At 48.8% G+C, this 27,544-nt stretch overlaps 1 protein-coding gene across 3 annotated transcripts; it reads right to left on the bottom strand.

Moving 5' to 3' along the window:
- Positions 1–26,942, bottom strand: CDK12 (cyclin dependent kinase 12). Of its 3 annotated transcripts, none has more exons than XM_068418541.1 (14): positions 25,474–26,942; positions 18,463–19,347; positions 14,689–14,865; positions 13,438–13,577; positions 12,617–12,787; positions 11,897–12,086; positions 10,934–10,990; positions 10,271–10,372; positions 8,846–8,923; positions 8,238–8,354; positions 7,498–7,629; positions 6,482–6,696; positions 4,245–4,700; positions 1–1,827 (listed from the first exon to the last, which is right to left on the bottom strand). In XM_068418541.1, the coding sequence occupies exons 1-14, from the start codon at positions 26,523–26,525 to the stop codon at positions 1,148–1,150; spliced, it is 4,452 nt and encodes a 1,483-aa protein (XP_068274642.1). In that variant the 5' UTR covers positions 26,526–26,942; the 3' UTR covers positions 1–1,147. The 3 variants fall into 3 exon arrangements, with proteins under 3 accessions (XP_068274642.1, XP_068274644.1, XP_068274645.1); XM_068418543.1 differs by having other exon boundaries at positions 1–1,800; XM_068418544.1 differs by lacking the exon at positions 1–1,827 and adding an exon at positions 2,960–3,388.
- Positions 26,943–27,544: the final 602 nt, after the last annotated feature.

Raw genomic sequence — 27,544 nt, 5'->3', positions numbered from 1 at the left:
TAAATATGTACCTTTGTTTTATTCATCTCTTTTAAGTCTCATTGAAATGGACAACAGCGCAACGTTCTGCGGGAGGAGAAATTTCATCGTAAATACTTCCTCGACAACAACAAAAATATAGATGCTTATAGAAATGATACATCAACGCCTGGGAAGGCTCCAAGGGCTGAGATGCTGCTTGGGGACCCGACCGACCCCTGCGGGGACACGCAACCCCAGCCCCGAGAGTGCCGGGTACAAAGGACACTCCTGCCCGGTGGTGCTTCCCCACCAGTTGTTTTTTTTCTTCCTTTTTTTAATTCTTAAAGTGTTTTGGAAGTTATGAATGACAAAGAAATACAGATTTTTAAGTGAGGTGTTCTCTTCGGCTCTTAAAAAAAATAAGAAAAAAAAAAAAAAAAAGACGATTCCCACTGCAAAGTTATGGCAGGAGAGATGCAAAACCCCAAGAGACCCTTCACAAAAGCCAATTTACTAAGGCTACTGTCAAAAGAGAGAGGGCCTGGACCCGGCCCGAGCTGGAGGAGAGGACAGACGGACGCTTCGTGGTAAGAAAGCGACGTGGGATAATTTGGGTACGGCCCCGTGCCACAGCCCGGGTCTCCACCAGCCAGAACAACTGCTCCAGGCGCCTCAGCATCAATATATTCCCATTTATTTATCTTTTTTTTTTCTTTAAAGGGAATTCCAAAAAAAAACCAAACAACCCCAAAAAATTGCTTTGGGAACCAGACTCTCCCCCAGCCCTCCCTGAACGCTGCCCACCGCGATGCGCCGATGCCCAGCTTGTGAAACACTTTTTATTTCCTCCTTCCCACGTGCTGGGTTTATTTCATTCCACCTCTTTTTAACCCACTCCCCCCAGCTCTGCTGGCTCAGGGCAGAAAGCTCACCGCTGCTCGCGGTGGGGTTGATTTTTTGTGTCACTAACCAAGCGTGAGAGGTTTTGGCCAGCGAGACGCCCACGTGGGGACCCTACGGTGAGTCGCGGGGCGCCCGGCGGCAGCCTAGCAAGGAATACACCAGGGAGCTTCGCAGCGGCTGAAATGCGGACGAGACCTTGCTCTGGCAAAAAAAAAAAATAACACAAGTCATGTCGCTAAAGGTGGAGAGGCGAGGGAGGGGAGAGCGGCGCGGGAGGCGCGGCTCAGTAAGGAACCCCTCTGCCCCGGCCGCCCCGCGGAGGCACTCGCCCCGGCCCCCGGTACGCCTTCCCGTAAGAAGAAGTCGCCTGGGTTGGGGCGCCCCAGCTGTGACCTGTCGCTGCCCCGCTGGAACCGGCGCTCCCCGGGCCCAGCTCGCCGTAGTTTTGGATTTTGGCCTCGGGATGGACCAGCGTGTTGTTGCTCCCCTCGGCTTTCGTGAACGATTGCCCGGCCGAGTGGACGGGGACTCTGGTGAAGCGGAGGTCCTGGTCCCCTGGGAACTGGACAGAGCCCGTGCCCTGGTAATTGCTCGTCTCCCCGAGGTGGCTCACGGAGCCCAAGAAGGTCCTGCTTTTCCCCAGAGGCTGGGCAGAAGGTTCTAGTAGCGTCTGGCCCGAATTCAGCTCCTCGGCACCAAATCCCCCCTCCGAGCCCTCGGTGCTGTAAGTCCTGGAGGAGTGGGACCTGCCGTAGTCCGCGGCTCTTGGGGCTTGGTGTTCGTGCGTGGCGGGGCCGAGCGACTCCGTCTCTTGCTGGGAAAAGAGCTGCAGCAGCGCGGCCGTCACGGCCGGGTTCAACTCCTGGGCTGCGCTGGCCAGGTCGCCTTCGGAGAGAGGCGGCGGCGGCGGTCCGGGGGGCTCGGGGGGTCTCTTGTCTGGTGGGAGAATGCGAGGAGGACATGCTGTGGAAGGGGTTACTTCTTTTAAACACCATCTTAAAACATCACGCAAACAGATATAAATACATTTATCCAAAAGAAAAAAATATAAAATAACCCCAAAACAAGAGAGCCCGCTCTGTAGGATGCACTGGGAAGAGGCGGAGAGGTTTAATAGCTGGCATCCGTTGCAAGATCCATGTACGTGTTCATTAACATTTTCCCCGTCCTCGCCCCGTCCCCCGTGCACCCAACGAGTCGGCAACAGCTGTCCTACCACATGGGCACCCGCCGAGGGAATTCCTGCTCTCGGATCAAAGGCTAACGCCGAGCAGGAGACAGATGTGCAGCCACATGACAGCACGTGTGCCCCGAAAGCGGGGTCTCCCGCTGCACGGGGACGCCGGGCCTTCCTGCTCCGGTACATACCGATGGAGCGTGGCCCTGATGTGTAGGTTTAGAAAAACACAAACCCAACCCCAACCCCACACGGACCAGCTCCTGCTGCACCCATGACAGACTGAAGGGCGCGGGCGCACCCTCCCACGTCCCCCCTTCTCCTCCCCACCGCAGCCAGCCCCGCTTCGCCTGGGTTTTGACCTTTTCCCAACGTACATTTCCAGCACACACTCCAACACAAAACCTCAAGCTGCAAATATTTGCATGGAACATACAGACCGTCCTGGAGCGTGAGAAAATCCTTTTACCCCCCCCAAACCAGACCTGAAGTCACAAGGATTTCTGTTTCAACAGGACTCCTCCTAGCAAGAACAAAAGCACCCCTCACCCTCCCCCTTAATACTTTGTCACTGCTTTGGGGGCAGCAGGAAGAACAAAGCAGCCTGGTTAGGCGGTGGGAAGGGGAGAGCAGAGCCCTGGCCCTCCCCCTGCTCAGGCAGGGCCACGGCAGAGGGGAGGACGCGGCTTCCCCAAGGACACGATCTGCTCCCGGAGCCTCGCGTGCCGCCTTCACCCCAAACCCAGTCCTGCCTCCTGCAGAGCAACACACCTGAACTGCCTCAGATCTCACCCATGACCAAAGGCTCGGCTACGCGGTGATTAAAGTCATTACTGGCGATGACGTAAGAGGCCACGAACACCTTGTTTGAAACAGAGCCTCAAATCATTTGCAAAACTGGTTATTAAAAAGGTCAAACTTTATTGTGAAAACCAGTAGTCTTCCAGGACCACCCCTCCACCCGTATCAGTCAGTCCACTTTAAAACTAGATTGTATTTAAATCCAGAAAACAATCTTCAGGTAAATTTTTTAAAGCCAAGCTGATTTGGGGGACAGCATATCATTTAAAATAATTATAAACAGAGAACAAAGTTATTTCATTGAATCTGCTCTACAATAACCTAGTTATCTTCCAGTACTAGGGCAAAAAAAAAGAAGAAAAAAAAAAAAAAAAAGCACGATCACAACTGGCTTGTGGTGGGCGGGTGTGTTGAAGGCACGAGAACACAGCACGTTCAGCTACATTGCAGAGGAGTTGTGTATCGGGCCAAAAGAGGCTCCCCGGAGAGGCTGAGCCATGCTCAGGAGGCGCTTCTAGAATTTGGTGAGGTCGTCACAGGATGTCGCTAATAATTCAAAAAAATCAACAGAAACAAAAGACATGGAGACATTTACACTCACCTTGGCAATGGAAATCCCAGCGTTCACCGACACAAGCAGGGCTTTTAAACATGCCTCTGACTCGCTCGACAAGAACCAGCCGCTTGGCTCAGCTTCAGCAGTCGCTGAATTTCAGGACTCACAAAAGCCAACCCTACACATAACCAGGCACCCCGAAGGGGGGTGCACGAGTGTCTCACATACACGCCTGCCGCCATCCCTCCCTTCCCGCACTCTCCAGTATTTCATGTTCTTTAAAATAATCTCTACACTTGTTTTGTTTTGAGAGGGCAGGAAGGGAATGGTGGAAAAGAGCGTTGGGACAAACAATAAGATGGGAAAATCCACAGAGATTCAACGTCCTTGTGCAAAAAAAACCAACCTGAATGTGTAAAGTAATTCCTGGGGTATTAGAGGAAGAGCTGACCCTCCCGGTTTCCCTTTCATTTTTTTTTGGGCAAAACCTTTAACCTTCACTGACCCACTCACACTGGAGCACTACTGGATTTTATACTCTTTGGAGATGGAAGCAGAGCAGTATTTTCATGTTCTGGCTTTCTGCAGTCCTGAGCAGCCCAGCACTTACCGCAGGGAGCGGGTCAGTGTCTTTCTCAGTCTTGAAATCTGAGGCTCGACCACATTCTAGCACCCAGCACCTTTCCTCCTCCCACCCACACCCCCTGCCTCCCTCTGCCACAACACTCCCAACGTCTCGGTTCCTCCTGGCCGCAGTTAAACCAGAGGCACTCACGTGGAACACTTTAATTGTTCAAACAAGTGCGTGGCAGCCAAGATGTATGAGCAACAGTCACAATTATTTACCTGTACTTTCCTCCGGGTGCATCGTAGGGGTTTTCCTCGGCCCCCGCTGCTCGCTGCTCTTCTCCCCGTTGCTCTCCTCCAGGGTTAGCACAGGCTCCTGGCTCTTCATCAGCTGACTCAGCAGAACGGCCAGCACGTTCTGCATGTCTCCCTGAGCGCTGGCTGTCTCTGGAGTCGCCTGCTCCTCCGGTAGCTGGGCCTCCGCGGGTGCCTCTTCTATGGCTTCCTCTGCTGCTGCCGCTGCTGCTGCCTGAGACTCGTGCTGTTGAGTTGTGGCTTCTGTCAGAGCGTTGATGGACTGGTTGAGAGCCTCCAGCTGCTGCTGCATCTCTGGGTTAGAGTGGACGTTCAACAGCTGGGCCATCTGCGGGACACTCAGATCAGTCTGGCTCTGCAGCAAGTTCAGTAAAACAGCCAGTTCGCTCTGATTCAGCTGCTGGGTGATTTCTCCAAGGCCTGCAGGAACCACAAGAAGCATCACAGGAAGGTCAGGCAAAGCTACAGCACATCGACTTGTAATCGTGACACTGCACGTTCCAACAAACTCCTCCCCTCCATGTCCCCGGGCCGGGGGAAGGCACAGGGGCTCCAGGGGGAGGATTCCAGGGTAGCATGCTCAGATTTCCACCACCAGCTTGCCCCCTCCAGCCTGCCATCAGCTCTGAGCAGCACTGCAGCAGCACCCCGTGGCACTGCGCACACACTGCACCCAGCCAAGGCTGCAGCTGGGTACCACTCTGTGAGCCACGGGGAAGCTTCTCCACTGCCCCCTCAAACCTACCAACACAACCACACACGTGGCTGCTGCTTAAAACCAGCTGAGCTGAGCCAAACCTCCCCGTTCCTCGGTTAGCTAACCGAGGACATCCCCAGAATCAGACTGGTGACCAAGGACACCACCAGTTACAGCAGCAAGCCTGAGACTGGAAGCCCTTAGCCCACTTTAGTGGTAATCAGAGCAGCAAGTCTGACACAGCTCGGCCCCTCCCACGGCCTCTGCAGCACCCCACGGGTCCAAAGCCTCCTGCCCTGGGAAGCAGGTTTCTCAGGATGGAGCTGAGCTGCTGTTTGGGACAGAGGAAGGGTGTGTGCCACTGACGCAGCAGAAGAAATGAGGCCAAGCAGAAGACAATTTCTTGCTGGAAGCTGGCCTGGGATCACAGAAGACTCTGCCCTGACCTGCAAGTATCCAGGTTAGTCCAAAATACAACCCTGGAGTGGCATCACCTCCCTTTGCACCGTGCTGGAGCACAGCCTCCTGAGTGACAAGTGACAAGGCTGTCACTTCACACTGACACCGACTTTGGAAGTCAAACTTTTTGGGAAGAGGGTGCAAAGGGTTGGTTTTAGAAGCTTAAAATTAAGCTCCTTTTGCTGGAAGGCAACTGAGAACGTGACACTCGCTTTTCTCAGCTGTTTCTTAATCCAACCACCACCTTTCGTCCATCTGCCACGTTTCATTGAACACATGGATTGTGCATTCCCTGGAGCAAGAACTGTCTTCCTTGTTACTTGTCAGTACAACATTTGACACAAAGGAAGCTTTAGCTCCTATCTGGGTTTTTATAAGGCTTCTACAGAACAATCAGCATGGTGTGGGCAGCTTTGTACATCTCTACATTCCCAGGAATCAAAATACCTCCCCTCCAACCATCTTCTAGACACCAGAAGGTTGGGCACAGTTTTGGAAACAGCGCACAAGTCCTGGTCTTGCAAGTCTTCATGACCAAGTGATCTTTTCCACAACAAGCAATGTGTAATAATGTACTTTTGCTCACCAGCCACTAGTCTGTTACATCCCATGCCTAATCTTTCTATAATTTGATCAACAAGATCAAACTTCAGCTCATTTGCACACCCTTTATTTATAGGGATGTACCTTCCAGCCTGTTATCTGTTACTTATCTGGCTTAAGTGACTCAGTGACTCCTTTCATTATTCTCTGTGAACATGCTTCAGAACAAACAATGTAACTCATAGAACAAATTCATAGTCAGCTCATCGGTGAGTGACTTGTGAAGACCAGCCAGAATGCTCTGCAGACAATAGTTTTCACAGCAGAGAAAAGGAAAAAAAAAATCAGGATAAGAAGATTCTAGAACACCCTTTCTGTAGAAATAGAGGTGAAAGAACCAGACTGGCTTGAAAATAGCCATAAGCCTCCCACACCCAGAGCAGAGAGAGCAGGGAGGGAACACATCAGGAGGAGCCTTTTCCAGACCAGACTGGGCACTGACCTACGGCATCTCCAGCACCACACTCCGGTTTGAGCTGGGCAGGCTGTGGCTGCACAGGGCTGCTGTTGTTTTTGACAGTCTCCGTGCTTGTAACAGAGGTAGTTTCTTTCCGAGAAACTTTTGATAACGGTGGCTCCTCCACTGCGACCCCGCTCTGCCGCTGCCGTCGGCGTTTCTTGCTCCACAGCTCGTGGCAGTCCTGCCAGTGGGGAAGGCTGGAAGAGAACAACACTTGGCCGTTAAGAAATGTGGCAAGAAAACCTATTTAATCCTCAAAGACCACAGAAAGTTATTAGTGCCATAAGAGAAGCACAGATGTTCCTCTGACGGCAACCATACTATTAAACCAAGAAAGGGCAAGTCCTAGAACAAGGAAAAGCAGCACAATTGCACGTGAATCATTTAAGTTGCCCTGGAATCTCACCCCTGAGTGGACTGGGTTAGCTACAATGCACACAAGCCTCAATGAAGCCGAGTCCTCCAAGCTTTGAGTCTGGTGGCTTTAAGAAAGCAGCTGCCTTTAGTAACTCTGAAGGAAACAGGAATCTCAAAAGCTACTGCCACACTTGCACACAAAGCGGCTACAGTAGAGTTTTATAATCTGCTTGACTGGAATGGGAGAAAAGAGCTGCAAACAGTGTGGCACTGCTCAACAGCCACTCTTCTAGTCAATTAACAAGCAGCATAAACGAGGTCTGGCCAGTCCTCCATGGCACAGAGGACAGGGATATGCTACACGCTACTCTTGCATATCTTCCAACAGAGTTTTAGAGCACCTTAAAAGAATTAAACTGAGCTTTATAAAACCAGCCTGTTATCAGGCAGAAAAGCAACAGCACAGGAAGAGTTATTTTGCTCAGCCATATGACAAAACGCAAGGGCAGCGTCAAGAAAAGAACCCAGAAATAATAACTTAATTCTGACTGAAAAAAAACCACAAGGCCAAGCCAGTGGCTCCTTCCCAAAGCTCATTAGCAGAGAACCCACTGCGGTGGGGGATGCCAGCTGGAACTTACTCTGGAGGTGCCATTTTGCTGAGGTCAACGTCCTTAAGGAAGTCACTCTGCAGGGCCTGTTCGGCTGTGCAGCGCTTGCCGGGGTCCAGCGTCAGCATGTGGTCCAGCAGGTCGAGAGCAGACGAAGGAATGCTGCCGAGAGAGGTGGAAACACGGCTGAGTTAAGGGGCTGTTCTGAACAGGGGGAGAAGCCTGCTTTCAGAGCAACAACTCAGGCCTAAGAGAAATCCACACAGTCAAAATTTATTACCACATGATGCAGCAGCTCAGGAACATCAACAGAGCAGACATCAGATATGGGTTATTTTCAGTCTCATTTTTGCCATTTATGAAGAGCAACTCTACTACAAATCCCACAAGATTATCACACAATTATACTCTCCCCTCAGAGAGCACGTCTCTGAAGTCAGACAGCCTCAGCACTGTGAAAATCCCACGCTGCCAAGCGTGCCTTCCAGGTGCAGACCCTAGCTAGAAGCGTGCAGAGGCAAGGAACCTCTCTGGAAGGCACCTGTGGCAGGTCAGATATTTAGAAAGTGGACAGTGACCCCATTCCAGCCTTCCCCAGATGGGAGAAGCCCTCCTGGAGCGGGCTGCCCGAGGGCAGCAGGCAAGAAAGGGAAGCACTGCTTTATCCTGCCAGGTAGACTAGAGCCAAAGGGCAGCAGATGAGTGGCACAACCTCACAGAAGGCCACAACCCCCATGCTGTCACTTATCCTCTCCTCTAACAAAACTCACAAAGAGAACTCCTCACGCAGGCGCCTTCGGTATTGCTTCTTCGGCTTCATAGTGTTGAAGTAGGGCAACTTGATCACATCTGGCCACACCGCTGGACAGGGGCTCCCACAGAGCCGGCTGGGAACCAGAAAAGCAGAGTATGATCAGCAGGTGAAACACAGCCAGGAGGAGAAGAGTCACCAACCCAAGTGAAAATGTTTCCTTTCTAATCAACTTACTGTAGCAATAACCTAGGTCTGGGCACACTCCAACAAAGATTAGATAACACTCAGGTTAAAAAGGAGGTACCAGGAGGAGGAAAATTGCTTACCTTGAGTTTATAAACCATCCAACACAATTTTCAGTATGAAATGTAATTTAGATTCATGATTTTTGCACTCAACTAACAACAGCAAAGTTTACTGAGGGTGCATACGTTAGCAGCCACACACTTGGCAGCAGGCATGGCCAAAGAGATGCCTAACTACTCACATCTGCAGTTACAGTCATTTGCTGGTCCTATTTTGCAGGCAGATTAGAGAAAGAGGGGCTCTTATAACACAGAGCCTGTGTGCATGAGCAGTTCCTGCAGTACCTCTTCTCATAGGCATGCATGCGCAATGCTTTACCTGATTAATTCAAGCTGAGCCAGTTCCAGATTGGCTTGAAAAATAGGCTTCTTTGTAAACAGTTCCCCGAGGATACAGCTGGAAAGAGGAAAAGCAAGAGGTCACGACAGCAAACCCTTGGGATGATCGTTTGAACACTGCAGCGTTTCTGTTCAGGAGCAGGTTTGCCTGAGGAGAGCTATTTGCATCAGGGCTTGTAGTTGAGGACTGACAAACTAACCTATGTGTACAGAGTCACCAGTTCTGTGCAGCTGGGAAATAATGTTCACCAGTAGGCTGGGTAACCTGCCACAGGCTTCCCAGTTCAACTCATTGCAGGGAAAGGAGGATGTGTCAATAGCGTGACAAGAAAAACAGCCAGGCATCTCTTTTCCTCCACATTCACCCCATTTATCTTTCCAGCTTTACTGGGGGATATCTGCTGGCCCGAGTTATCCTCAGCTGCCAGCAGCGCACTGTTTGTCACCACCAAGTGTAGGATATCACCTTGTACACACAACGTTTGTACAGCTGGAAGGGAAAGAAGAGAAGGAGGGAGGGGACAACTCTGACTCATTGAGTCCTTCACATCTACCCTTAAGCCTCCGACAGGAATGACAATCAGTGCCCAGTATAGCTGTGGGCTGATACAGGCACCTGTCTGCTGGAACTGGGCTAACCCTGCTCATCTGGCACAGGACACTGACCCGCAACTGGACCTCATGGGTGGAGTCTCCAGAATTAATTATCAGGGCCTGACTTCTGCAGACCTTTGTTGTTTGTGTACTAAGCTCTGCTGAGAGTTTACCTGTGAATATCCCAATGGGAAGTATGCACTTTGGGAAACCCAGCCCCTCTTCTGAAGGCTGAATCCGAGTCTCTAGTTCTGAATCACTTGGAAAATGTTCAATCTTTGTGGCTGAACTACCCAGACTCCTCCTGTTCACAAGGCTCCCTACGCTACTAGAAAACTGAAATCTCTAACATGTTTCCTAGATTTAGCTGAAAAAGCTAGGTGACAAACAGCAATCTGAAGAGGTTACAGAAAAACTCTCTGTTAGGTCATTAAAACCATACACTGAAGCTATGACCAGCACAGACTAAGCTTGTCACCCCTTCTGAGCTTAGCGATGTCAAAGGTAGGCTGGTTTGGTTTTTAAAGTAAGAATAGATACCTTTATGCTTTCACATGTCAACACCAAGAGAAGTCTCATTCTAGGAGTTTTTACTACACAGTGCAGCTTTAGTTAGGCAACACACACCTATCTCCTCAAAGCACAGATTTTTTGAAACTGTTCCTACCCTATCACAACACTCTGCCTAGCTGGAACAGACAGAGCTTCAGGAATGAGCACAGATCAGAGACCACCTTCCATTAGAGCTGCTCTATTCATGTGCCAACGTTCACAGCCCAAACAGGACAAAAGATACAAACCAGGCACTTACCCACAGCTCCACACATCTATGGCCGGTGTGTAACGCTCCTCACCTAGCAGCAATTCTGGAGGTCGATACCATAATGTAATGACTTTATTTGTGTATGGACGGCTGGAATGGAAGATACAAACATAAACTGATGACAAGAGCCACAAAACCCCTACAAACTGTAATTATTACTTCCAAACTGCAGAGCTGGGCATGTAAGTAGAAGCAGTGGGCTTTCATGTGTCTAGATGTGCATAGCACCTGCCTGAGTTAAATAAAGCTGATGAGATACCACAGATTTTACAAGTCTGCCTGTGTGCCCAAGACGGGAGGTTGTAGGTACCCAAGACTGAAAAATCCTGACCCGCAAGAGGCAGCAGCAGGCTGCCATGACCAAATAGTGACTGATCTCAGAGCAAAACATGAGCCACGGCAGGTCCATGGCAAGTGGAGAAGATGTTTTGGTTCCTTATTGGCTGGTTTGTCTAATGAACAGCTATTAATACCAGCCAGAAGCATATTTGTTCCAACAGCCAGAGCTGTGTTATACCACTTACACTGGAAATCATTCCTCTGGCAATGCCAGGACTTCCAAGTGAAGGGACTATGTGGATATTAAGCAGAAAGGAGCTCACCCCACCTCTGTAAGCCATTGCCCCCTTCCTCCACACCGCTATGCCTCACCTCTCCTCCGAGCTGTAGAGTCGGGCGAGTCCGAAATCTGCAAGTTTGATTTGCCCACTGAAAGACAAAAACCAGTCACTGGTTTGAATCACAGCTGTGCTCACTTGCTGCAAGCAGTGACAGGTAAGGAGATCCCCCCATGTAACAGAAAGCCCTAACAAAGCCATGTTTGCAGTAATTACTTTTGGATATGCCAGTCTTAATTTTTCAAACCCTATTTAACGCTTCAAAGAAACAAACACACAAAATACCCCCCAACGATTCAGTCTCATCTCTATCACAAACCCTTCCCAAGAGGCCAATGTCCCAGAGAAATTTTTTAGATGGATATCCAGACATGTGGATGCAATTATGCGCAGTATTATTCTCACAGGCTCCAAGTTTTCTTCTGGGTATCCAGATAAAGACTTGAGAATTAACAGCAAATGAATAATTATTATGTATTCTGTGACGAACTACATTACTGCCAAACATTGCTATCTAGAGAACAGAGAGCATTCATGGAGAACTGCTGCTTCCCACCTTAACCCTCAGTGGTTTCCCTGCACACAAGCACTTTCAATAAACAGTATTTTCGCCAAAATACCATGGAGACCAAGTGTACACAGAGACCCATTGACTTCAAGTCAACGTGAAAGAAAGTTAACTGTAAGGGGCTGCACAACGGTGAGCAGAAGCCTCCCATGGAGAGGCTGCAACCAACAGCAAGTTCAGCAGGAGGCTGTTAGGGCTGTTCACCCTTGCAGGAGGAGCTGTGGTCTCTGCCAGCAGCAGCACCCAGGAAAGTCACTGCTTAATTACAATCCTCCGCCACCCCACGGGTGGGAACATGCAGGGTTGTATTCCTCCAGCTGACCAACACCTCCTGTTCCTAAACATACTCAAGGTAAAGACAACCGTGGGCTCTCAGCTGAACCCAGGGAGAGCACAGGGAAGAGCGTGGACAGAACTACAACAGGTTACCTGTTGTTCAATAAGATGTTGGAGCATTTAATATCTCGATGAAGGAAATTCTTTTTGTGACAATAATCCAGACCCTCCATTAACTGTTTCATGAAAGACTTGATATGGTCCTCTGAGAAATGTACCAAGCCAGATTCTAGCAGCCCCATTAGGTCATGGTCCATGTACTCAAACACAAGGTAAAAGGCACCTGGTATAATAAAGAGAGAAATTATTTAAGACAAGAGAGAAGAGACAAAAAGGAGGAATGAAAGTAGATTCAGTTGTTGAAATACTCTTTTCTGTGCACTGTTGAGTGTGTTCTGTTGGTGTTTTCTTTAACGCAGTCTTGTGATATTTATGGCTTACTGGGCATCCCACATAATTTTTCCCCCCTCAAGGAAACCATTACTAAGTCTGTTGCCACTAATCAGTGTTAAAAGTGACCTTTTTTTTCTTTTTTTAAGACTGCTCTTTTGTGACTCTACAGGAATGCAACGCATCCTTTTAAGTTTGTGTCTACCTCTGCTCTGCAGTGCGACAACTCATTTTAACTGGAATCTCTCCTTTGATGTAAGGCCAAATCCAGGTGCCAAACTTGCTGGAACTGTGTATCGAGGAGGAATGCAAAAAAGAAAATCTACACCAGAGTTTAGATGTTTAGTGTTGCACTAACAATAAACAAACGGAGTTGCATCACCTCTTTGGCTAATCGAAACCACACCCTGCAGCAAATACTACCTTTGTCCTTCTTGAAATCCAGTGCATCTTGTTTGTCCGTGACGATTTCCTTCATGTTAACAACACTGCGGTGGATCAGCTGCCGAAGGATTTTGATCTCGCGGATGGCCGTGATGGGGAAGCCTTCCTTCTCATTGTCCAGTCGCACCTTCTTGAGAGCCACCAATTCACCTGCCAGAACACGCCAGTGTCAAACCCTCGGCACACATCACTGACAACACCTTTGTGGGTTTCCAGGGGAAAGCTGAAAGTAGCTCTGAGCACAGTCAACATCCACCACGAAACAGCAGGGCCAGCTTTAGTTACCACCCCACCGATTTTTGTTACATTGCTCTGTCAGAAGTTATCACACCAACAACTCAAGACAGACAACACCAGTGCTCCTCCTGATCTGCTTCAGAGGAAAGGCACACGGGAGAACTTAAATTTACCCTGGAAACCACTCCACAAGCTCTGCTACAATAAAGCCTGACAAAGGCACATTTAAAAAGCAGGGGTTCAGCTGGCACCTACGGCTGCCACAGCTACACCTACCACGACCATCTGACCGTGTGTCAAACTGTACACCCAGGGCACACGATTTCACAAGCAGAGAGGGCAGCCGGGCACTAACTCACAGGTAGGATTTCAGAGCTTCTGTTCCTTTGCCCCTCTTGGAAACATCTGATGTAAATGCTTATTCCAGGGCTGGAACCATTTCTAGTTCTAGAAGTATTTGTCATTAACTGGCAACATCACTCACTGGAATGGGTTTTAAGCACACCCACAGTAACAAGGCCTTAAGGAAGTGGAGTCAATCTGCAGCCACTCAGCACCCTCACCTGTATCCTTGTCCTTGGCTTTGTACACCTGCCCATACGTCCCTTCTCCAATAATCCCGATGATATCAAACTTGTCCACGCAACGCTTCCCCCAGTCGCTCTCCGTCTGTCTCCTTTCCCCATACCGAGGACAACAGATTCTGAAAGAGGGGAGAGGGCTGTTAGACACCCGAGTGCTCGGGTGCACGCAGTTAGCCACGCAGATTTCTACAAAGATCTCATTATATACTTTTAACTGCGAGCAGCCTGAAGGAGACCAAACCCAGTACCTTCATCTAAAACATACCCAAGAATTATGCTACAGTAGGACAGAAATCAATGTTTGGAATCCTTTGCAGAAACACTGGACATTTGATTTTTATTTAAAAGAAAGTGTAGCTAGCACTCTGTGCACAAAATGCCAAGGGAGTTTGCTCCCTTGACAACTGCATAAATATTATCAGAGGAAGTTCTATATGCCTTGCAACACGACCAACACTTCAATAGTGCATGAAGAAGAGGTCCATGGCTCCTACTTGGAATAACCAACTTCCAGAAGCACGAAGAGCGTTATACAGGGATACTAATCAGGAGGTTTCTTTGCCCTGCAGGCACAGCTAAATCAAAAGATGAGAGCGCTTTCAGGGTAGATGTGGCTGGAGAGATGGAATATGACACAGTCCAGCAATTTCTACCCTTGCAAGGGTCAAAGGGGAGGACAACAGAATGTGTCACAGCTTCAGTACAGAGCCTGAACCGTAGTCTCCGTTTGGTGCACCACGTACACAACCTCTTCTTCCCAAACTGCTGTTAATTCTCAAACAGATGGGGCAGGCGGCCTTCAGCTGTGAGTGGTCCAAATATGAAACAACCCACAGGAAACAGTTAATACACCATAAGAAAAAACAGAAATAGGAACTTATTTTCTCCACATTTCACTTCCCTCAATAAGGCAGCACTCAAACGAGCCTGGGGACAAAAGAACTTCCATACAAGTGAACTAAGTCTGGCTGAAGATTTATAAGTAAGTGCACGTTAAGTGTTCTCCCCATCCAATAAACGGTGGGGAGGCTGCTGAGAGCTGGCAAAGCAGCTGCCAGATTCAATTTCCAAAACAACTGCACTTTCAACAGCGCCGTCTCCACACAGAGCAGCTCTTCGAGGAGCGCTGGGGTATATGCTGAGACTTAAAGCTTTGCAAACCTAGACTGACATCTGTGTGAAGAAACAGAAAACCTAACAGCTCAAAAAAAAAAAGCAAGCGAGCCTTACTTTGGTCTCTTTTTGAACGGTTGCTGAGGTGGTGTGGCTGCCTTTGGTTCCGGGGAGTCGGGAGGAGATGGGTCCCCTCCAGGGAGCTCTGGAGGGAGCGGGAGGTCCGTGAGTAAGTGTCGTGGTCTCTGCTCTCTATCCTTCTTCACAGGTTTTGGAGGAAGAATCTCTTTTGGACTAAACTCCGAAAAGTTAATACAATACAAAAGTCAGACTTAACAGCCAATTAACAAACAAAAAAGCCTACTGTAGGACAACAGCTCTCTATTTGAGAACGTAAAGTTAGAAGCCCAAATTTAAGTGCCAAAATTAGCAGAGCCAAGTATAAAACAAAACAGGCTGAAATTTTACAATGATAATATATCAGGAGAGAAAAGCATTAGGTTTGAACGCGCTGTCTTCAAATAAACACCCAGCTCTTGCAACTAGAACTTGCTCCATCTGCACAAATAAGTAGTTATTCTGAGTTTCCTGTAAGACAGTTCAGGTTATCAGCCAGCACCCACTTTCCAACCCTTACTTCCTCTATTTAGTCCATTTATCATAATGAAATTAAATGCATGACTTGTTGTGGACCACTATAAATACGAACCCAGAATTAAATCCCTCTGCATAAGTAACTTTCAACTTCTTAGCAAGGACTGAAATGTAGCTCTCACTTGTGAAAATCCCTGAGAAACCAAAAGGCAACTTTAAAAAAAAAATAAAACCAAATTACCAACAGCATCAGAAGTTTGGTTTAGACTGGCAAGAGTCTCATAAGCAGAACCTAATTTCTCCCTCCTGTATGCAGCAGGGAGAATTCCCAGGTCTGAATAGTCAGGAATTATTCTCCATGCAAATCTCTGCTTCACCAGGAAAAGAGAGATACAAACACTCTTCCAAGGCTTGTTTTTGGGGCAGCCAGCAGCAGGTTTGCTGTTCGTCAGCATCACCAGGTCTAACGCTTCAGCACAGAGAACTCCACATCAATGAACTGATGGAATTAGGTCATTTTCCCAATTTTTTTATTAGACACCACCTAATCTGCACGAAAATATCTTGTGAAATATAGTTAAGAACCAAGCAAGGTTCTTCAAAGGGGGATCTAGACAGCCAGGGCCTACAACCGCATGTAGGAGGCAAGGGACCTTGATCCAACAGAGCAGATCAGCTAGGATTTGCTTTATTTACTGCTTTCATATGTGTATTTGAAGCACTGATCTAACGTTCAGTTCTTACAGATTGAAAATTCACTGTAACAAAAAAAAGCAGTTGTTTACCTGTGTTTAATCCGCTTCTAATTGGCAATTAATTTGTTCTTGATACCGTTTAAATATCTAACAGTATATGCTAAGCTTGGGCCCTTTGATTCTGTCACAAAGATTCAGCCTTTTTCCACACACACATCAAAAGCCAGCTTCTTCACCAGACTTTCTTGGGAAGGGCGAAGGTGTGTCTGTAGGTTTAACCCGCAGGTGCCCAGCCTTTCAGGAGGTCCCTTCTCTCCCTTTTACCAAATAGTTACTATTTTCTAGCTGACACACTGATATCTGTGCTTAGCTAATCTATCTGCATATCCGCCCTAGTGCTACTACATAGTTACTGTAACTTTAATCACCCCCAGAGCACTGGACATTTCACCAGGCACTTGTTTCAAAGTGACAAAGCCAAACAGACCCTTCAGCGCTGCCCAAGCAGAAAAATGACAAAGTAGGAACACCAACCACCTAACAAAGACTCCCAGGAGCTACCTCCCTTCTTCCCCTCCCCTCAAACAGCAGGAATGTGATCGGTCAGGTCTGCTTTTTTAACTCTGTTCGTGCTGTGAACAGTCAGCCAGATGTTCCTGTGAGCCTACACAAACCATGCAACTTCTGAGTGCAACATCACACACATACAAAGTTTGTACCACGCGCTTCTAAACAACTTCTCCTCTCCTCCTGGTACGCCTCCTGCTGGTGAAGCGACCTTGACTGCTGTGAAGTCTAAAAGCGTTATAGACAGATGAGAAGCATCAGGAAAGGTTAAAGAGTCTCTAAAATGAGGTGTGTTCTGTACTCAGGCGCTTCAAAGCGCTTTTCCAAATCCTGCTTCCACGCTCTCGGAGCTGGAGCGTTCTCCCAGTCTCAGCACATGAAAACAAAAGTCTATCTAAGAAAAGTTTTGTTCATAAATACGAAGTCAGTTGATTAAGAGTGAGCTGCTGTACACCATCAGTGCCGTAACGCAACTGCCACTAGACTCAGCAAAACGAGGTGGGATTCCCCGTCCTTTTACTGGGAAAAAGTCACTGCACGTTCACTTACAACATTTAGCAACCAGCTGTCTTATCGCCCACGCTCCTAAGTTCAGAGTGATGGCAGAGAAAACACTTTTACAAAACTAAGCCACACCTGGGTGGTAAAAAAAAAAAAAAATATATATAGTATTTACAGCCCAATTTCTGTGTTTGGAAATAAGGAATCACAGCAGCAGAATCTTGCTTAGGCTGAAAAAGATCTGCAACCTGTTAAAAGCTACTGCTCATCACAGGTACAGTTAAACTAAATAGATATTTGCTAAACAACGTTACCCAGCTTAGGAAGGGCAACATAAACACTCACAAGCCTAACTTTTACACTGACCGCAGAGACAACATCACCCTAATTTACATCAATACCAGGACAAACCATGAAAATCAATTAAACGAATCGGAGTATGTAGCACTCTGTGTTCACTTAAACCACAGGGCAACTATATCGAGTTGTAACTATCGTGTAACACACTATTCGTCAAAAAATAGGCTTTGCTAACCAACGTGATACCTTGTACATCTTTAGCGGTGGTTGGAAAGATACAGAAGCTGTTAGGGAACTACAGGCCAAGCAGATCAAGTAGAAAAAAAATATATATATCAGTGATGACCTTACGTTAACAGCACAACAACATACTAACAGCTACAAAAGGAAAAAAAAAAAACCCAATAAATTTGTTTTTCTTCTTGTCCACCTCCATTTCGGATATTCTGCTCCATTCCCCTCTTCCCTCCCACCAAAAACAAACCCACAGTAAAGTTTTTCAAACAAGTTCATATTAGAAGCCAAGACCCAGAGCAGTGAGAGCTACAACTACAGGACAGAATTAAGTCTGCATGTTTGGATTAGAAATGGCAGGAAACAGCAAGCTGAAGTAGGTGCAGTTTCACTCTTCCATTTTCAAACAAACAATACCTACTTCTTAAGCAATAAAGATTGTATTAATTATTCAATAATTAAGACAACACTTAAGTTACACCAATGCCATTTTTCATGTGCAGACATGGTGTGCATGTTCAATGCATTTGGAACAGAAATAGCTCTGGTTTGTGTCCTTGTATTGGAGTTGTTAAGCTCTTGCCTGTTACCTTAGCACAGGTTTTGGGGGAACTAAACAAAAAAGCAATTTCAAAATCAGCCTGTGCAAATGGCTGCAATGCCAAGGGGTGCATAACTCCGGATCCATGTCTCATTACTGCAATAAATACGAACAAAGAGCGATGTGAAACCTTTACTAACCAGAACAGCAGCCAAAGCTCTCTTTCTCACCAAGATAAGATGTAACTACCTGCAGAGGATCATAAAACTCTCCACATAACCCCGACAAGGCCAATCCCAGGAATGGCTGTGCAATAATGCATTTATATCTTTATATCAGCAGCACAGTCCTCAGCGTACCCTGCAGGATGAGCTAGCCACTGTCAAACTAACCAAAAGAATCTGGTTATTTCAATGTTTTGCTATTAAATGCAAACAGGATGCTCTTGTGTGACCTTACCTATCCAAGTCATCTTCCCCAACTAAAATAGGGGGGAGCGGAAGCGGAGGCAACGTTGAAGTTTTCAGGTGTGGGATAGCAGCCGTCACAGACACTTGTGTTTTTGTAGCGACTTGGACAGAGGACTGAGAGTTCACCTGAGAGGATAAAGTAGACGTCCTTGGGTGGGAAGAAGATGGCAAAGACGTTGGGGCTGAAGTAGGGACCTGAATGGGAGTCAGTTGGGCTGGTGGCAAAGGTGGAACAGCAGGAGATGGAGGCAAAGGCGGCAACGGTGGAGTTGGAGGTGGAGGTGTGGCTGTCGGCAGAGGTGGAGGAGGTGATTTTATTGAGGGTAGTGGGGGTGGAATCTCCTTCTCTGCTGCGTCTGTCTCTTTTGGAGATAGGAGGTCCTCTACCACTGCTACAGGCTTCAAGTCTTTTGTTCCCGTCTGTTTTGAATCTCTAACTGGAACAGGATGTTTCCTCTCAGAGTTCTCCTCTGCCTTGGTTTTTGTTGCCTCTGCAGGGGCTTTAGCCTCTGCATTCGTATACAGTAGATTAACTAATTCCGTATCTGAAGACGATTTTTCAGATTTAACAGTTTTGATGACCTTTTTAGGTTCTGTTCCAGACTCCTTAAGCTCAGCTAAGCTGTTCTCCTTTCTAGACAGGAAAACAGGTGAGCCCTTTGCTTCCTTCCCATCCACCTTGGCTGCAGCTGCCGCCGCTGCCGCTCGCTCCTTTTTCTTCCTGCTGAGTTCTGCCCCCAGACTGGAGTTCAGCGGCAGCCTCGTCGGTGATATACTGGAATGGCGACTGCGTGACCCAGACCTCTGCTTTTTGCTGTGAGATGATGAGTGTCTTGAATAGCCGGGGCTTCGGCTTCGGGACTTCACAGACTTCCTGTGGAGAGAAGAGGGAGAAGATAAATGAAACGAAGCATCTCTCAACCTCTGAGCTACTCACCAGCATCAGCAGCTCTCTTTGAAAACAATTTGAGTCCATTATTAGTCAGCTAAGTTCAGACAGCCCATAACACCTGTCAGGAGAGACTAAAGCTACTGAAACGAGTTTGCTGACTAAAGCAGTACAAGTTTCAGGTCATCATCCAGCCTTCCAACGCCAGGACTACCCTCACAATCACACTGTTAATACAGAAACGAAGGATCAAGATTGGACAAGTCTCAAGGTAAAGGCGGGATCACAGATGCGTGCACTAAAGAGAAGACTTCAGTCAAGAGGACGAGCTGGCAGTTTATGAATCTTTCACACTAATTATGTCCAACTTTAAAGGAAACAACGGATAAAATATGACTGTCCTCACGGGAACATCGCCTCAGGAAACATCTCACCTCAAGCTAGTTTTTCCCCCCTGGTTCTTTCACCATCATCAGAACTCAAATTTGCATATTGTGATTCAGGAGAAGAAAAAAAACCCCAGAAATTTTAATTCTGTTTGAGGTCTCAGTCTTCCTCTACAATAAATGGGCTCTAGATTAGGTATATTTGCAGAAATAAAATACCACACTGAAAATTTGTGTTGTGATACAAGCAACACGCAAGGCAGGAAACACCCCACACCATCAGGGTACGCACCACGAGCACGGCACGAACCTAGTCAGAAGACAGCAGCAACCACAAGCTCACTGGAGGCTGATGTGGAAACAAGATAAAAAATCAAATTGAACTGCAAACTGGTGCTTCCAGTGTCTGTGTCAGAATTACTGACAAGACAGAACTGTTTCCTCCACTTCAGGAGGAACTAGGATTTTTTGCAGGTTATGAGACAGCGTACTTGAACTGTAGGTAGGCTCTGATGGGTTTAGAAGCTGTGTGAGCCATCAGGAAAACGAGACAATTTGAGATCAGATCCTATGAATCCTATAGTAGAAACTACGCTCAACATTTATTTTTATTCCATGATTTATTACTCAGAACACATCTAGTTTTGAAAATACAGAATTCTCTCAAAACATAGCCCCAGAGTAGTTACAAAAAACACCTAACAGCAAGCAGGTTTAAACACAGTAGATGCTGGCTCACTAGTAAACATACTCAGAATATAATTAACAACAAGAGCTACACAATATTATCCTGAGACAACAAACGTTTGGAAAATAAACGGGAGAACTGAAACAGAGTAATGCAAAGTTCCTCACTAGACACCACCAGCCCCTTCAAGGATGGACACTGCTGTGATTGCACAGGAGGTGAAGGGTCTCGCTGCACGGTGGAGTTTAGCAGAACCCTCTTCCCTTGCTACTCCAAGCACAAGCATTCCACCCTCCCACTAGTAAGTACAACCCCAAACCTCGCACTACCAGTGGTCAAAGAACACCACAACTGTAGGTCGTCCTTACCTTTAGACTCACAAAATAAATATACAACTAGAAAGAGAAAAAAGCGTCATCTGAAGTCACTTAACTATTTTCCTCTTCAACACGCTGTTCTGTAACGGGAATGCTGCCTCGGGATCACCTCCTTTTCCCTGGTTTCTGCTTAATTAATTAACGGTCTTGGATGCAGTTTACCATTTGGATCGCAGGTCACCTGCCGCATCCCAGTGCAAGGCTGCCAGGAGCTGGAGAAGCTGTCACGTTTTCACTATGCTCAAAGATACTCATAGGTGAAGGAAAACATTCCTAACGAACCCTGTAGGATATAGTTTACTGCACCCACAAAGAGTTCTGGGGTTTGCATTCCCATTACAAATCTTTCAGGACAGACTGTTCAAGATGCTGCAATACTCTGCTTCCTGCTCCCTCTCTCTCCTCCTTCCCCATGATTACACCCCACCAGCTATTCCAATTCAACTGGTTGCAGAGCAACATTCTCAACAAGGTCACTCAGCAGATGTGACAAACTTCTCCAAAAGCCCAATTTTACCTTATTTTTAAGTGCTACGTTAGAAATGCAGCCACCAAAGACACCTGCATGGACATGAGCAAGAGAAAGGTAAGGCTGGAGGAAGCACTGGGGCGAGCACACGGCTCAGGGTAGGACCCCGCTCACGTCAGGGCTGCTGCGGAAGGAGCTGCACCACAGAACCAGCACTTCCAACCCGACGTGGGCTACAGATGACTCCCTGACCTTCCAGCAGCAAATATATATGCTCCTCCATCCCACCAGGACTAAATACACCTATTCCCTCCCCATAGTCTTCTCCGCTCCACAGGCACCACTCACGCTTTTTTTCCCTTCATGATAACTACCTATAGTTATTATACAAAGAGCTGTTGTTCTAAGCCCATTTTCCAGCTTGGTGTTTATGGCTTTGTTAGACTCAAAAAAGACACCACATCCAGAAGCTTGTCTGCTTTCCCAGTTACATCAACGCAACCAGCAACAGACCACCCTACAACACACCTTACCTCATATCATTAGACCATCAACAGCCCCAACACCACCACAGCGCTGGCTGAGGGGTGGTGTTCCACAGCAACACTTGCTTTTATCACTGCTGGATACCTCAAAAAAGATGCAATAAGACAGAAGAGGCACAGGCAGGTTTTGCTTTTTAAAGACACTCTTTCCATCCTCTGAAACAATCTTTTCATAGCTTCACCTGCAGCTGGTTAGCACTTTCACCCCTTTCACCCTTAATGTGTGTTAAGGTAACACTCCACAGCTCACCAGCTCTGCTAAGATGATCAGGGATGGGCGGGGGGCAATTCAGTCCCACATGCGTTTCTTTTTCTGGATAAAAATGCTCTGAGGTTAAAAAACACCTTGTCTCTCTAGCACTGGAAACTAGAAATACAAGATAGTAACCAGGACGACTGTGAATTAACACAAAGAAGTCAGAGATGATGGCTCATGTAAATATCCAAATTAAAAAGCATTTTTAGATTAATTTAACAGACACAATCAGAAGATTAGAATGGTCTTTGGAGAAGGGAATGCTGGAACCCTCCAGACCTCCTCATGCTGAAAACAACCACAGCTAACAGCCGTTAGCAGAGGTGACCCTGAATCAGTTGGCAGAACAAAGCCCCACATCTACATACTCCCTTATTACCCACTATACAAACTGCCAGGAACATCTACAGACATTAAAATATTTCACCTGCTCCAAGCCACAACAGAAGTGAAGTGGAAACTAGTATCTGGGAAGCCTGACTGCATGCCCCATGCTCTAACTGCTCAGGAAACAAGCTCAAACGAAGGCCAATGTTTCCCATTTATGAACGCCCGACGACCTTTTGCCGCGGCAAGGATCTGCATAACAGTGGCCACTACCACAGCATGTGCACACACTCACACTTAGCTGCTATACTTAGTACAGAGCACAACCCACCTTCAGCAAGCTGAAGGACTCTGGAATTTCTTCTTCTAGTTTTAGCTGCAATGACAACAGTTGCTACAAGGGATGGCAAGCCACAGCTGTTATTTCTCCTACTGACCAAATCATCCTCATTTCCTCCCAAATTGAAAGCGAGTCGTTTTGCACAGCCATTTGAAATGCAAACATGCTGTATCTTCTCCAATCAGCACAGCACACTGATTCAGTTTCCTAACACTGTATTTTGGACGTGGAGATTACAGAAAACACAAAAATGCACTAAAAAAAAAAAAACCCATGCTGTCAGTCAGTGGCAATAATTCAGTGTCCCAGAAAAGCCTGCATTACCTCCTCTGAAGAATTCAAGCCACAGTCAGATGCTCACTGCCTAAGCGAGTGCACCAGTTAAAGATGTTCTCTCTCCCAAAGCGTTCCTGCCTCTCTGCAGGAGCCAACAGAAGAGATCAGGTGGTCGCTCCCCAGCTACTCTGGTGCAAAGCCAGCTGCCTCCATTTACACACTCATCTGCAGATCAGCCAAAGCTGGCTTCGGTGACGCTGGCAAGGACCCACTCCTTCAGGTGAGCTCTGAAGAGCCGTCAGCAGAGGGGCAGCCCCACCTCTGCCTTCTGGAGGAGATGCCTGACCATAAACTTACACCACCTGCCTCACCGTACGGGCTACAAGCTCAGCAAAGCAAAACTAACACATGAATTACAACTTACAATTTGCCCAATATTTGCAACACACATCACATTCCCTCCATCCCTTCACTAGAATCACTTCAGGCAGATGTTTTCTGCAGGTGTAATCCACGTTTTTTGTTCTGCTTTAAAGGAATATATCACACAGTCAGTAAGTTATCCGCCCAGGAAAGAGAGCAGAGTAGTAGGTTATCAATTGAAGTCAGAGATTCAAAGAATTCAGTACAAGCTGAGTGTAAACATTAAGTAACCTTTGGAATCTATTTTGGTTTGGGGTCTAGTATTTTGTCCATGAGTCAAAGATGCCCTTAAAAAGTATCTTACACGGGTATATAAGTTCAGGGAAGCAGCACAAAGTGCTTCAAGGTTGCTCCCATAATTAAGATCAGGAAAAGATAACGGCTTGATTTCTCAAGTCCGAAGCAACTAGCCATTTACAGAAGTAGTAAGCCTCAGTTCTCCTGGAAAGTGGAGTAACCTGGGGGGAAAATACAACCTCTTTGTGTACCAGTCCAGCTTCCACGTGGTTTCTCCCTGGTTAGGGCCAAACATGGACATTTAACAGGTGCCATAATACACAATTATATCATCAAGTATACATATGTTTTCTACTACTGCATTCTTACTCTTCTAAAAGTATTAGCAAACAACATGTAAGAGCAGTGCCACCGGGGCAAAAAGGATTGAGGGGCGGGAGAAGAAAGACATCAAGGACTATCCCTCAGAACCTCTCAGGTGTACACAGAGAAAATGGGGCAGAGGAGAAACAGCCTGAAGGAAAATTTCACTATGTAAAATCACAGCAGAATAAGTAGATTTTACGTAACAGCTTCCAGGGTGCTAAAACCAATACACCTCTCACAGCAAGGACAAAGGCACTACTTCAAGCCCACTATGGAAGACTATTCCTGAAGTTAAGGAAAAAGCTCTAGTAACAAAGGCTGAAATCCCAAAGCCCTGAGCTCTGGGAACTGCTGATCACATAAACGCGCTCTGGAGGCAGCCTCTTCGCTCGCAGCTCCTGTTTGGAGCAGAGGATGCAGCACAGCTAACACAGCACAGAGCAGTTCGACAGCGATTACATTCCAGGTCACATCTTAATTGCCATGGAGCTACAACCAAAGCTCCACAGCACCCATGGTGACAACTGGAGACTCACTTAGCATAAGCTGAAGCCAAAAAAAGAGAGAATCAACATCAGACTACGTATTTGTGCGTATAACAAGACAAGTAACAAAGATCTGAAAGAAAACAGAGAATTAGCACTACCTTCAAATAATAGTTTCCCTCTGTAGCAAGGTTACTGACTAAATTAAAAAAAAAAAGAGAAAATTATAGTTAAGCCAAAATACAGCTGGTTCCTACTCCAGAATGCCCTGATTTCAGAATGGAAGCAAGACATTCTAATATTGAGAAAAGAAAGTTTAAGCTGGAAAGATGGAGTTTCCATGTGGTCATCTCTAACTCGAGGAAAGAGAAAAGACAAGTCAGTTCAGAAAGAGCAAAACACACTCAGACCAAGCCGCCCTCCTGAGAAGCGTGATCAAGTTTCCACGCACAGTAAACGGATAAAGGCTTCCAGAAACAGGTGAAAACATTCTCCCTGGCTGAACTTTTCACCAAGGAAGTCCAACAGATCCCGCATCAGGAGCTGAGCGGCTCCATCTCCCGTGGAGGCTCAGAGCACAACCCTCCCCGTGAGCCCCGGCCCTTCCGCGGGGGCCACCTCCAGAGGTGGGTGTAATTTAATCCCAGGAGCTCGCTCAGCCCTAGGCCTCTCTGCTGCGAGCCAACATGGACGCTGCCTCCTGCCAGTCAGGGAGGTGTTTTCCAAAGTGTGAACACCATTTTAAAGCGAATTGCCACACACCTGACCAAAGCAGCTCCACACAGATCACTCTGCAGCCAAATTAGGCAGCCAGTGACCTGGGCCCCCCAGAGATGAGGAAGGGGGTTAACCCCTTGCATCCTCAGAGCCACCCCCACCACCCCCAGACACTTCCCCACTCCCCAGGGCAGGGGAGAACAGGCAGAGAGCACGCACCTGGCGATGGGGCTTCGGCTCACAGACCGCTTCGCTGCAAAAGGGCTGCTCGAGCGCCGTCGGCCGTAAGGGCTGGGCGACCTCCCGCTGTACGACCCGCTGCCTCTCTCGTAGCTCGACGAGCGCCTCCTGTTATAGGGGCTTATGGACCTCTGCCGCCGGCTGTAGGGGCTGGGGGAGCGAGTGTTCGACTGGTAGGCCACGGGCTCCTTGTAGGGCGGGCTGATGGACTGGCGGCGCGAGGAGCCGCCGGGGCTCTTCCTGTAGGGATCATAGTTGCTGGATGTGTGAGAGCGGGGAGGGCTGAGATCATACTCCTGGATGTAGGAGGCTCCTGAGGGGCTGTCATCCAATTTAGGGCTGTCGGACCATTTTCTGTGGGGGCTTCTGGATTTCCGCTTCGGACTGTCAATTGTTTTGTAACTTTTTGGAGCATCCCTTTTCCGATGGCTTTTGCTGCGCTCTTTGTGGCTGGACTTGAGCTCCCGATCCTTCCTGGATTTCTCCTTGTGCGCTTTGGCTGACCGGGACTCCTTGTTGCTGCTCTTTGAGGACAGTGACTTCGGGTGCTCCTCGCTTTCAAGGAGTCTCTTGGAGGATCCAGATAGTCTTTCCTTGGTGGACCCAGACCTTCTGGATGCCCCCAGGCTCTTTTCTAACTTCCTCTCTTTTTCTGGCTGTTTGCTCTTCATCAGCTCACGAATGCGCTTGTGCTGGTGGTGCCGGTGCTTCTGTATCCTCTCGCTCCTGTCTGCTTTCCTTTCCTCGTTCTCCCTCCTGTCCAGCTTGAGGGCCACATCATCCGAGAAGGTATCCGAATCCGAACTGATGTCATCGTACTCCACCAGCGGCTTGATCATCGCGCCCAAGGGGGCCGCCGTCTCCTGGGCTGCCAGCGGTGACTCCTTGGAGTGCCTGGACTTATGCCTCTTGTGCCTGGAGGCCAGCCGGTGCCTCTCCTTGCTGTTCGAACTCCCGCTGCCAGGCACGCGCTGCGAGGACCCCCCGCCGCCCCCATCCTTCTTGCCCCCATGTCTCTCCGGATTTGGCATTCCTCCTCCACTGTGCTCAAGAGAGGGGAGGGAGGGGGGGGGGCGGGAATCCTTCAAAACCCCCAAAACTTCAAACTTCCTCAGCGCCCGCTCCTGGCACCATTCACCCCGGCCTCAGCCCTCCCTGCCGCCAACACCCCCGTCCTACATGGGGAGCGGGGCAGGGAGCGCGGCCCCGGAGGAGGCGGAAGGGGGGAGAGGGGGGAACAGGAACCGGGAGGGGAGGGGAAAGGGCACCACCGGCCTCACGGCCTCATCCAAGGGGCCCAGGCCCGGAGGGCAGCGCCGCCGCGGGGGCGCCCCGGGAAGGCGGGGCCTGGGCCCGCGATCCCTCCTCACCCCTCAGCACCGGCCGCCCGGGCCCGGCGGAGCCGCCGCAAGGCTCCTTCAGCCGGAAGGCCCACGGGGCGCTGCCGCCGCCCGCCCGCCCGCGCCCCCGTTGCCCGGCCCGGCCCTGCCCGCCCCGCCGCCGCCCCCCGCTCACTTCCCAAAGCGAAACGGCTCCGCGTCCAACACCGGGGACGGGGCGGGGGGGGGCGGGGGGGAAGCACCCACCAACTCTCGCGAGACCCGCTGGCCTCTCGCGAGAGCGCCTCCGCCCCGCCAATCCCGCGAGACTTCACTGAGGAGGGTGTGGGCGGGGTGGCGCGCTCTTCTTCTCGCGAGGCTTCGAACGAAACTTTATTGGGGCGCCGGGCGGGGGGACAGCGCCCCCCCTCCGTTCCTCCAGCAAATCTTTACGGAGGCGCCGGCGGCGGACAGGCGCCCCGAGGCCTGTCACGGTGTGTCGGTCACGGCTTTCCGCCGCTGTTCCTCCGGTAACGGGCGGTGAAGGAGGTTGGGGGCGGAGCTTGTCGCTACAGACCCCGCCCACCTGCGCGCGCGCGCGGCTGTTCCCGCCCTCTCGCGAGAGCCGCTCTCGCGAGAGGGCGGGAACGCGCGCGCGCGCAGCGCAGCCGCGGCCGGGAGCGATGGCGGCTGCCGCCGCCGCCGCCGCCGTGTGAGGCGGGCGCGGAGCG

Source organism: Nyctibius grandis, chromosome 26 (assembly GCF_013368605.1).
Source record: "Nyctibius grandis isolate bNycGra1 chromosome 26, bNycGra1.pri, whole genome shotgun sequence".
NCBI classification, from domain to species: Eukaryota; Metazoa; Chordata; class Aves; order Nyctibiiformes; family Nyctibiidae; genus Nyctibius; species Nyctibius grandis.
The sequence above is the reverse complement of the archived record's forward strand: the minus strand, read 5'-3'. Positions and strand labels throughout refer to the sequence as shown.

What these genes read in the sequence shown, in the direction of transcription:
- CDK12 (XM_068418541.1), bottom strand. Translation starts at nt 26,525, where the DNA reads ATGCCAAATCCGGAGAGACATGGGGGCAAGAAGGATGGGGGCGGCGGG. An exon ending in GGATTTCAAGAAGGACAAAG is followed by an intron (nt 12,087 to 12,616) that starts GTAGTATTTGCT and finishes TTATTATACCAG; the next exon opens with GTGCCTTTTACCTTGTGTTT. An exon ending in GCACCCGGAGGAAAGTACAG is followed by an intron (nt 1,828 to 4,244) that starts GTAAATAATTGT and finishes CCCCTTCCACAG; the next exon opens with CATGTCCTCCTCGCATTCTC.